The sequence below is a fragment of the Oryzias latipes genome, chromosome 5 (genome assembly GCF_053564925.1).
Source record: "Oryzias latipes strain Hd-rR chromosome 5, Olatipes_Hd-rR_3.1".
NCBI classification, from domain to species: Eukaryota; Metazoa; Chordata; class Actinopteri; order Beloniformes; family Adrianichthyidae; genus Oryzias; species Oryzias latipes.
The window spans coordinates 30,594,644-30,607,029 of NC_136241.1; the positions used below are offsets into that span (position 1 = coordinate 30,594,644).

General features: G+C 35.2%; 1 protein-coding gene across 1 annotated transcript; it reads right to left on the reverse strand.

Annotated features, from left to right (window-relative positions):
• Positions 1-2,533: 2,533 nt before the first annotated feature.
• On the reverse strand, positions 2,534-11,843 carry slc6a14 (solute carrier family 6 member 14). Its single transcript, XM_011475632.4, has 15 exons — positions 11,694-11,843; positions 10,289-10,433; positions 10,043-10,174; positions 8,434-8,595; positions 8,170-8,281; positions 7,959-8,091; positions 5,569-5,709; positions 5,354-5,489; positions 5,178-5,270; positions 4,944-5,069; positions 4,749-4,867; positions 4,486-4,585; positions 4,306-4,415; positions 2,898-3,065; positions 2,534-2,816 (listed from the first exon to the last, which is right to left on the reverse strand). The coding sequence occupies exons 1-15, from the start codon at positions 11,757-11,759 to the stop codon at positions 2,661-2,663; spliced, it is 1,899 nt and encodes a 632-aa protein (XP_011473934.1). The 5' UTR covers positions 11,760-11,843; the 3' UTR covers positions 2,534-2,660.
• Positions 11,844-12,386: the final 543 nt, after the last annotated feature.

Sequence of the window (12,386 nt, forward strand, 5' to 3'; positions counted from 1 at the left end):
ATCATCAGAGACAACCCTTATCCTTTGAAACATCTCTGTTCTGTCAGTTCTTACCCTGAATGATAACTTTCCAGTCTGTAAAAAACATTATGTGTTGCTGACTGGTTATAAAATAATGTAAAAATCTTATGTCAGAATAAGCTGGAATGGTGGGCAACACGCCATTTTAGTAGTATTACCAAAACCGCAAACATTCTCTTTTTTCATGTTGATTTTCAGACCATCACATCATAAATTCTCAAACTTAGTTTTAAAAAAAATAAGTACAGCTGCTTAATTAATTATTTATTTATTTGTTTGTTTGTTTTTATTTATTGTTTCCGATAGTCCTGTGTGTTGTATGTTCAGGTGAATTTTGTTCCTTTGTCTTTCAGGTCATGCCAATATTGTTTACATGATATTTCATGTGAGTCAAGTCAATTATTGTTAAGTAGTCAGTTTATAATTTTCCTGTAAAAAAAAGTCCTCTTTCATCTAACTATTGTTTTTTTTTGTTTTTTTGCCATGTTGGTACTTTACATCAACAAAGTGGATAATATCTATATCTATCTTTGAAATACCTGAGGAGGATCTTTAAAGCCTCTCTGGTAAATAAATGGCATTTACTTATATAACCTTTTATTCCATCTTAGGAGGTTCAAAGTGCTTTACAGTGACAGTGTCATTCACACATGTACACACACATTACATTGCATTACATTACATGTTGCTTTGTTAAAAGAACCTCCAGCATACAACAGAAAACACCTGTTTCAAAAGATAATTACAGACTTTATATGTATTATTTTCCATTAACTGATCCATTTTCAAAACCTGCTTAATCCATTTCAGGGTCATAGGGTTGCTGGAGCCTATCCCAGCCACTGTTGAGAAAAGGTTAGTACAGCCTGGATCGTTTGCTAATCCATTGCAAAGCCACACAGAGACAGAAAAACATGATAAAACCAGCAGCTAAGGAATTGTAGGATGAAGCTGGTATAGAACTATTGGATTCACACAGCATACATGCAAACTCTAAAGTTGAGATTTGAACCAGCGTCTCCTCCCGTGAGGACAGATTGCCAACCATAACACCACCATGCAGCCCATGGAAGGATACAGTCATGTATGTATGTATGTATGTATGTATGTATGTATGTATGTATGTATGTATGTATGTATGTATGTATGTATGTATGTATGTATGTATGTATGTATGTATGTATGTATGTATGTATGTATGTATGTATGTATGTATGTATGTATGTATGTATGTATGTATGTATGTATGTATGTATGTATGTATGTATGTATGTATGTATGTATGTATGTATGTATGTATTCGTTCATTCATTCATTCAAATTTGGCTAAAGAACTAAACAAATGATTTTGTTTTTGCTTCTTTACCACATTTTTAAATTCATGATCATTAACAATGACATATTCTAACTCTATTAATTCATCAAAGTTACAAGGAGACAGGATTTTTGAATTCCTGGGGGTAAATGGTGTCCCAACCACTACCTCTACGCTGCTTGCATTTACAGTCTGTCATTCTCTGACATCACAGGTTCAAAACGTTCTCTGGAAAGTACTTGCTAAATTAAAATGAGAGGATTTCACCATGATGAGGGGAGTTCAGTCAGTGAGAAAAGCTGAAAACTCAAATGCAGACCTACAGACCATTTTTTCTAAATATTGCAGTCAGAAAATTTGTAGAAAATTGGGGTAAGTCTTGTTTAAAGAAAAATCAAAACAGAGATAAAAAGACTTAACATAGAAGCTGAAATTAATTTATTTTTTATTCCGAAACACTTCCAGCACTAACTGAGACAATCAGTGCCATTACTTTTTATTTTTTTAATTTTAATATAACCAGGAAAGTCGCATTGAGATTAAAAACCTTTTTCTCAAGGGAGTCCTGGCCAAGAGACATTTAAATACAAAAAATAGATATAAACAAGCATCATTAAAATCATACAAATCATGAGAAGCAGTTGGACATTATTGTTGCAGTCTCTTAAAGTTTTGAAAACATTTAAAGATACCAGTTCAGTTTGTTTCTAGTAATTCTGCAGCATATTCCAAGCAAAACGAGCAGAGTGGACAAGGGCCTCCAAATAAGCTACATAAAAAACATTAATTTATTGAAATAAACTTAAACACAGAAAAAAATAATAAACAAATAAAACATCCAAATTAAAGTGGTGCACGGATATTACTGTAGATTAATGAAATAAATACAAAACCCTTTAAAAAGAGTTTACACCACAAGAGTGAAGTTGATGTGCACTTCATCGTTATTTTTCTATTATTTAAGATATAAATATAACTGTTTAATTTATAGGTTTGTGTACTATTCTTTTTTTTTTTCGAAAAACTCAAAAAGTAAACCTAAATGTGTAAAAATTTATATTAGTATAATTCAAGTAAACACGGATCCTCCCCTTGGTCACACCTGAACTGCTGGTTCGGCTCAAGAGTTAAACACTATCAAAGGGATTGGTTCACGGTTAGAAATCATCTTTTGAAAAGGCCATTTAACATTCTTAATGTTTTACAGTTTACTGTGTGCACATGGTCCCTCTGTCCCAATGAAAGCTCACAAACTGTTGCGTTTGCAAAAAGAAGAATTTGAATTCAAAATGGAAAAAAATAACTGAAGATGCTAACATACACATCACAGCCATGAGCTGGAGATGACATTGACGTCTACCTCCTGATGGTTTCTATAATCCTTGTTGTTCTGACAGCGTTCCTCTGAGTAGCGTTCTCCTCGATGGATGTCCAGGTAGGGATGCCACTCCTCAGATGGAGAACACAGTGACTTGAGACGCTGTTGAAAATGAAGAGTGTGAAGAAAAATCATCACTTTGAAGGATTTTCTGGAGTACTGATTGATTCTACGTATACACACCTCCCAGGGGCTTCCTCTGGCCTTTGTCAGATTGTAAACAGCTACAAAAGGGATCCAGATGACTACAAAGGCAACCATAGCCCAACCCAGAGCTAACCCCCAGCCTGGGTACTGCACCTCTCCATAGGTAGGAGGAGAAAATGTTGCAATTGACCATCCCAAGATCACCTAAACAAAAACGAAAAAAAACATGTTCAGCCACAGCTTGAGATAAAAATAGGTTTTATTTCTTTATGGACTTCACCAATCAACATTACAGTAGTAATTGACTGCAGGCAAAGGACAATAGAATGACCCCCACATGGTTTTGTGTTAAACTGACTATTTTTATAATATAGGTCCTATTCAGTTTTAAGAAACAACTATTCAAATAATTTATTATTATTGTGGAAGTGAATAATAATTTCAAATAAATTGCAGTTTATACATTCAAGAAGTAAAAATAACAAAAGTAAAGATTGAATGATTAATTTCCTGAAATTAAATAAATAAAAACATTTCCAATTCATGAAAAAAAAAATTAAATGTTAAGCTGGGAGTCACACTTTGCCAAGCATTTCAGCTCTTATTTTGAAAATCCAGACATCATGGTGCTAGGTTGATACTGTGATTATTTACATTTTTAACAAATTGACTTATACGTGCTTCTATACTGTAGAAATGATAAGAGGTGCATGGATGGCATTTAAGTGAACCCTGGCGCAGTTCAGTTATGGTGTGAATGTAAATCAGCTTTCCATCAAACTTAAAAGTGGAAAATAAAACAAGAAGAGCAATAGTGCAGTGCTTTTATGGAAATAATCCATAGCCAATTCCAAAGAAGCATACATCTCATGAATGAAATTATGAAACTTTTTAATATTTATTATTCACCAAACAAATTGAAGGTGTTTAGCATTCCTCTCTCCACCTTTTTGAACAGTCTGCAGGACTTTGATAATATGAAAGCAGTTTCAGGCTTGATAAATATTAGTATTGAGATCATGTTTCTTTAGTTTTATAGACACTTTTACAATGATGCTTCCATGACTCCGCTATCAAAACTCCAGAAATGCTAGCTAGTGTATGTGTCGCCTGTTGAAACTCCTGTGGAGTTCGAATGCTAAGAATTTGACAGCTTTCACAGTATTTCATATTCTTAGAGTAATAGAAAAAGATGCCTTAATTGTGGAAAAAACCATAGAGTTTTTGCTTTTATGAATTCTTCAGTAAACACCAGCAGGGATATAATAAACATTTGAGTGGACAATGTTGGCACAGGATCCAAAACTGGTCCTAGTTTTACCAGCAAATATAGACCAGAAAATATGTGACTAATTTGATTTTTTTTCATGTATTTGACATTGAAGAATAAAACGTCTGAAAATGTACAAATTGTTGTCATTTAAATTGTTTGAACTTTGCTTACCAATATGATGCACGGGCTGATACAGAACCAGCATGCTCTCCACCACAGCCAGAAAGCAAACGACTTTTTTCCAAGCATCATCTCAATGTCTTTAATGAAACGGTTTCCCCCTGTGGCGTTTGAGGCGAACACACATGAGCTACAGTGTATCGTACCGTCATTTTACAGTTCTGTACTCACCATATATGAAGGCGACACCAATTATCTCCAAAAGGACCAAAAACAACAAGACCCAGGTGGCAACAAACTGATCAATGAGAGTCACCCAGTATATTCCTGCCTGTAAAATACACACACAAACTAACAGATTTGTCTGCATCCATACAAAATACATTTTCTTACAACAAATAAATCTCAAGTTTAGTTTAAATGAATTCTCAGGTCACCAGCAGACTTCAGTGATACTCAAGCTTAGTTGTATTTCTTCATTGAAGAAGACCTACCCTGGTGACACATGGCAGGCCCAGCAGATATAATATGGAACATGTAGCTACTGTCACTATGGCCCGTTTGGATTTGAAGTATCTTGGGAACGCATCAACCAGACAGGTGGTTAGAACCTCTAAATGACAAGAAAACACGTTTAATGAAAATAAGGCACTTAAGGCTAAACAACAACTGTGAGCAGAAGATCTGACCTATTCCTGCAAACTGACTGTCCAGGCCAACAGTCAAAAGCATGACGAAGAACAAAATGGACCAGAGTGGAGAAATGGGAAGCTTAGAAAGAGCATCTGGATAGGCAATAAAGGCTAGACCAAATCCTGCAAAATAGATAAAAATAAACAAAAAAGAAAATAATACAAAAAACATACTGAATACTATCAGTTTCTAGGATTGCCACTGGTGGGCAAATGAGTTCACCTTCTGACCTTGTTTTACGACGTTTTCCACAGGTATGTTGTATACGTGAGCCATGTGTCCCAGTATTGAAAATATAGCAAAGCCGGCGAGCACGCTGGTACCTAGAAAAAAAATCAAAGTTTGTGGTAAATATATGTTTCACGTTCATTTTGTCTTAAAAAAAATCTACTTTTCAGGTTCCTACCAGCATTAGTAAGAGTTACAGCAAACGTGTCTTTGAACACGTTGTTTTGAAAGTTGTTATATGAAGAAAGAGTCACGAGTCCGCCCCAGCCAATAGAAAGAGAATAAAAGGTCTGAGTTGCAGCATCTTTCCACACCTAAAACACACACAACTGCTTTAGATGAGAGCACTGCAACCATTGCAGCATCCCGTCAAATGCATGGGTGCATGCATACCTCTGCTTCAGTCAGCTTTGTCAGATTGGACTGGGAGCCAATGTAGAACTCGATCCCATCTCTAGCGCCCTCTAGTGTCAGACCTCTGACCAGCAGGATCAAAATCACCACATAAGGAAATGTTGCTGTGAAATACACAACCTAGACAGGAATAAAGTAAAAATGACACAGAGTTGATTAAACAAAAGTTTGTTTAAAACTGATGATTCATAACAGAAACCCTAAATTCATGCGGTTTGTTTGCTTCTGAACAAAAGTGGATCTGGCTCTTCTGGTGCTTAGGCATTATTTCCTCTTAGACGTGATCTTTGATGAGTGTAAACGCACACTAGCTTAAAATTTGAGGAATGAATAATTGTTGCACACAAGATGTGGCTGTTTTTTAAATGAGGTGATGGAGAGACTAAATCTTCTCTGCTTGTATAAACACTTTTGGAATGCAGGCAGGAAAGATTACGGAGCCACATTACCTGTCCCCCATTGCAATCTGCTGGATGAGTTAGTGGCTGATATGGAACCAGTCATCATGTTTGTCTATTTACCTTTAGTCTGTGATGCTTTTTAAACTTTGCGCTCTCATCCTTTAGCATTAACCACTGTCTCAACCTCATCTCTAATGCTTTTTGCCAAGGCCGTTTTGACCACCATGCTGCTGTGCAACCAATACCAGAGCATCCCACATAAAAATAATATTATTGTGTAAAATACAATCAAACAGTGTTGGGTTTATTACTGCGGTAAGGTGAGTCAAATATTTTTAACATGCGCATTTATGTAGTTTTACCCTCTTTTAGAGTAATAAAGTGCAAAAACAAATCTTGTCACTCGTCTTGCTGCTGCATAACTGCAGCTCCAGGTTTCGCTCCACTTCTTCTGCCGTTGCTCCGGGTTTTTTTCTTGACCATTTGCCCCCTCAAGGGTATGGCAGTAGCTATTTATGCCTTCCTGTATGTTCAGGTTTAGGATCGACTTTAAACTACCAACAATTCTAAGGTCAAGCATCGCCCTGACCACCCTCCATTCCCCCTACTTGACCTGGTAAATGATTTGTTTAATCTTGAACACACAAAAAGTGTGAAATCAGGATTTCTGCACTGAAGATTGGCTATTTGAATGTAACTGTCAACACAAAAATATCGATTTTACTGAACTATTTCTATTGACTCACTGGAAAGAGTTTGCAAGTTTGCAACCAAATCCAAACTGCAAGACATGTTTTTTTTTCTTTTTAAATAGAGCATTTTATTAAAACCAAAAAGACCTGAAAAAGGATAATTTAGAGTCCTAAACTCGTGAGTGTCAAGGCAAATGCCGTTTCCAATTATATCTTTGTCTAAATCATTTTTGAATATTTTACATATTTTTGTTTTTGACATTATATTTGCAGTATATTTAAAACAAATTAGAAATAAGAACAAGAAATAGAAAACTAATAAAAAATTAAATTTCATCAATGAATCATTGACCCTATAAAAATTGCCCGATCTATGAGTCAAAGCTGATGCACAAAATATATGTTACTAACAATAAATAATTCACATTAGTATTATCACTATATTATTATAATTTATTTTTGATTATTTATTCTTAGTATACAACTATAGAGCTGAAGTCTATGTAAATCTTATGGCTGTGTGTTTTGGTTTGCAGGAGTTTGTTGTTTTAGGAAAAAAAAATTAAACCCAAAGAAAATCACTTGTTTTATTATTAATTCTTCTATACAGGTTTTTACTGGTTAAATGTTTCTGCCATTTCTTTTAGGGAAAGGCGATATATCAGTGCGATTATCGGTATCAACTGATATTTGCATAATTTGAGTTTTTTGGTATTGGTCCTATAATAAAAAATCTACCGATATTCTTCTAAAATACTTCATTTTTTAAATGTTTACTTGTTCCTAATAGATTGGGAACCTTATGTTTACAGTCAGAGCCAGTAATTGACTATTTTCAGGTAAATATTATTTTTGGATAGGGATACATGTTGTTCCAAATAGATGCATGCCAATGGGGAGCTTATGGTTTAGTTATCTCCAATATTCAATAAATGTTCTGAATGCTTACAGATATATTTATATGAAGGTTTGAAAGTGACACTTGTTCCTATGAGATCCTTTGCTGTAAGTTAAAAAGGTCAGGGACAATGCGATTGTCCAGTAAAAGAAAAGTTGTGCATTTGTAATAAAGAAAAAAAAAAGGGGAATCTAAACTTTGTGTTACTGTAGACACTCAAGTATCGATATCGGCAAATATCGGTTATCGGCCACAGTTGCAGGGGGAAATATCGGTATCAGTCGGAAAAAATGATATCGGCCCATCCCTAATTTTTTGGTCTGCACTAGTTTTAGTTTTTAAAAATCTAGACACTAAAGGAAGGAAGTGTGAACTCACCTTTCCTGATGACTTGATGCCTCTGATGAGTGCTGCTGCGACCAACAGCGAGCTCAGCAACAGGCAGAGAGCCAAGTGCCAAACTACAGGTCCAGTTTCATCCAGACTGCTGGAGCGCTGCAGAGCCACACGACTGTGAAAGAAGAGCCACATCTATTGCATCTGAGCATTCAGAGGAGTGTTATGAAGAGATAAAATGTGTGATCCTTACTCCCAGTATTGCTCACTCGGGCTCTGCACCAAAACTGACATGTTGGATGAAGCACAGGTGTTGTTTCCCTGAGTCAAGTTGGCTGTCAAAACACTGCTTTCATTGCAAAACACTAAATCAAGGGGGAAAAAAAGGCAACTGACTGATCTGAAACATCACCCAACATTTCACAGAATGCATCAATTTTTCCAAAAATAAAATGTTCTCATTTGTAATAAATGCCATCCTGCTCAAATGTGAGGAGAACAGTATGAGAGGAGTCACCTGCACTGATGTTGCTGCAGCTGCTGTCTGCCCAGCTAAAGCAGTCTGACCACGGCAGAGGAGACTGCATGGAGGCAAACATGTAGTACAGGCTGTAGCAGATGATGACATTGTAGTAAATGGACACTACAAGAGTCACCACAACTGCTGCAATTCCAACTCCTGAAGGGAGAAACCATTCAACAAAAGGTTATTAACTTGACAAAAATAACTCTGAGAAGCCTTTGAACTTAAATTTAAAAAAAGTTGCACAGTTTGAATGCTCACTGGAAAAATGTCTTTCTTAAAAAAGTAAAAAAATGTAGAATACAAGATGTTTTTCTTTGTTATGAGTAAAAAAAAATCTGTCAGTGGAACTAGCAGACCTTGTGTTTTTTAAAAATAAGTTGTGATCTTGCCCGTGTAACCCCCTGTGCTATCCTAGGCACTTTACCATTGGGAGTTGGGTCATCTAGACCCACTAGACAGTGCGCTGAACTTTTTTCCTCAATGATTTGTGATCTTCACTGATGTCCATGGATTACATAACATCTTTCCACCTTTATCCACCTTTGTCATGGTAGGAAGAACACGTCAATGTAAGGGTGGGGTCATCTAAGATAGCACAAGGGTTAAAGCTTAAATTAAGTGTTGAAATTAAGTATAAACACTAATTTTTAGGAATTTTGTTCTGATAATTTGAAATTGTGTCCTAAAATTAGTGTTTATTACTCAAAAAAGAGTTTTCTTTACATCATGTAAATGGATAAACTTTTCTCCCAAATATGTCCAACTTTAAGCGTTACAACTGTCATCAACCATCCTTAGACCATAATCATCTAGAATCAAACATTTTAAAATATATTTGTCCCAAAGATTTTATGTAAATTATATGAGTCAAATACAAATTTCTACAAATTAATAAAATCAACCAAGTTTATTACTTAAAACAAGCCATTCACTTTCACAAATAAAATTTCTGTTTAAAAATATTGTTAGAAAAAAACGTTTCGAATTAGAAATTTTACTTTTCAAAATTAAATAACTCAACAAGATATTTAGAATTTATTGTGATAAAAAGCAAGTCATAACACCTTAATAAAAAGTTACCAGTGAGGCAGTTTTGTATTAAATTAAGTTTATAAAAAAAGGGAAATAGACACAAATACTTGGGAAGATTTTGAGTTTTTGTGGTGTGAAATTTTACTCTGTCTCCAAAGAAAACAACAAGCATGTGATCTAAAATCAACAAAGTCCCTCTGCTCTATTGACTGCGTTGAGCATAAATTCTGTAACAGCTAGAAAGTTTTTCCAATTTGAAGAAAAGAAGAAAAAGTCTGTTTATGTTTCATTAAAAAACATAAAATGACTTTTTGAATAAAATAACACATCTCAGTAGATGCCATGTTGATTGTGAAAGCTGTTTCACCTACAGTCATAAAAAAGGTTCTCCACATTAAAGGTTCTGGTTCATTTTTACTAATATAGTTGTTCTTTAACTAAAAAGTTTCACTGAATAGGAGCGTGGGGCAGTTTTATTGTTTCCTTGTTGTTTATTAACCTTAAATTACACAAATCAGTCTTCCATGTGTCGCGCTCGTGTTGTGCACCTAAACAATGCTCATCTCACCCTGCAGGATTGGCACCGCTTTCCACGCATTGATTGGCCCCTGGCTGCAGAACTGACCAAGCGCACTTTCCAGGAAAAACAGAGGAATTCCAACCACCACCAGCATGGTGAAGTAGGGGATTAGAAAGGCGCCTGGTCAAAATGAGGGATGAGGTGGCGAAAGAGAAAACAAACATGGTTATCTAACTTCCTTAAAAAAATAGAAAGGGTCACAGATAAATAAAAATATGGTATGAACTCGTGTACCCCCTCCATTCTTGTAGGCCAAATATGGAAACCTCCAAATATTTCCCAAACCAACAGCATAGCCGATCATTGACAGAATGTAGTCGCTCTTGTTGGCCCAGTTCCCGCGCTCTGGATTCTCATCCCCAGGATCCACGTGTGCATCCTGCCCAGTGAAAGATCAGTGATACAGCTGAGGCTCTCGCCCATCCAGGGTAGTTCCACAGTGGGACAAACGGGTGTGAAAATGTCAGGTTACACTTAGGAGTTTATGTCATGTTTTCTTGTGTTCAAGTATGATTTGAATTTTAAATACCTAATAAAGTAGTTAGACATAACAAGCAAACATAAAATATGAAAAAAGAGTGGGTAGAAGAAACCTTTTATTTCCCATCCCCAATCTTGCTATATTTTATGCATTCATTTTTACACCTAAACATAGATCATTATTCACATAAACACAAAATATTTAAAGAAAAACAAAAATTACTAAACTTAAACAAAAAGCATACCAAAATAACTTCCCCAGTCAGGATTGTCCATATCTCGTCCCATTAGGCTTCTCAATTTTCGGATTTATTTTTTCAAAATTTTTTATTTATGTATTTTTTACTAAGAAAATCTATTTTTCTCCATATCATTCTCCCCGCAGACAGAAATTCACATACTTTTTATGCTGTTCCTTTTACATGAGGTTGTTTGATATATTTTTTTATTATTACTTTTTCTGCTTCTCTTTCCTGAAACAGTTTTTTGTATGTTTGTTGTTCAAAATGCAGGTTAAAAATTATTTTCAGGACCAGTTTTGTCTGAAAAGAAAAAACAAAACAATTGAGAAAACAATCTCTCTGTTGTGTTATGTTTTTCCAGATGTCACTCCAACTTTCAGTTTCAATCCATCACAGCTGTTTTTGTTTTAGTGTATTTAGGTTTATGGTTTTCAGTTAGTTGATAGGTCAGGTTTTGTTCCTTTTTGTGTTTCCTCCTATTTTGGGTTTTTCAAAATAAAATATATATATAAAATATATTTTAATTTAAATATTAAAGTCTGCATTAGGGTCATTCTCAACCCTTTTTTTATGATTTATCTTAAAAAAAAACAATGTTTGTTTTTGATAATACTAAAGAAATAAAAGTTGATCATTTATTAAATTTCTTTAAGTAAAGTTGTGTCTCTAAAACTCAAGTAGGGCTAATTTAGCACTCCTATCATGTTTCTTTAAAATTAAAAAATGTAAACATAAAAAGTCATCATAATAAAAACTTTGATGCCATAAAGACAAAAACATACTCCTTGTATTGTCAGACAAGATTGTTATTTAGAAGTAAAAATAACTTTTACCTAAACTTTTACCACCATCCAACTATTGTTTTTATTTAAAAAACAATAGTTGGATGGTGTGGAGAAGCAATGGTGGGATCCTACCTGTTCCTCAGCAGCAGAATTTTTCAAAATCAGATCAGTAAAGCTACTCCAGCCGTACTTCTTCATGTCTTTTCAGTTGCTTGGTAAAGTCTGAATGAGAAATGCCAATTCTTTGTGCATGTTTCCTTTTAAGGTGGACCCTGCAAAGATAACAGAGGGAGGTTTCCTAACCTGTCTGTTGTCTTGACCCTCCCCTGAAGCGCATGACAGCCTTTCGACAGGAACGTTACACCTGTTTGTAAGGAAGACTCCCTCCCTTTGTGGCCTTTCTGCAGCTGCTAAATCTGGAGTACTTAATCCCAGTTTAGTTCTTATGTCATATATAAATCATCAGTCCACCCTCTTTCAGAGTGAAAATGTCTGATAAAAATGAATATTAACATTAAGGTTTGACCATTAAAGGTGTCAGGAATTTTCACCGTCAAACCTGGACTCCCTAATCCTGCTGCTGCTGACGCACAGCGGACACAAACCATCTTGGTCAGTGACATCCCAGCATAATGACAGCCTGTGTGGAAGCAGGCGTCTGTGTGGTCATCATGTGACTCGACCTCCTTACATGATGCTGACGAAAACAGATAACAGGGCAGATCAACAAATGAGAGCAGCAGAAAGTGTCTGACGAATGTGTTAGCATTAATATTGTTTATTGTAATAAATAAAATCAAAATAATGCTATCTTAGATTAATAGA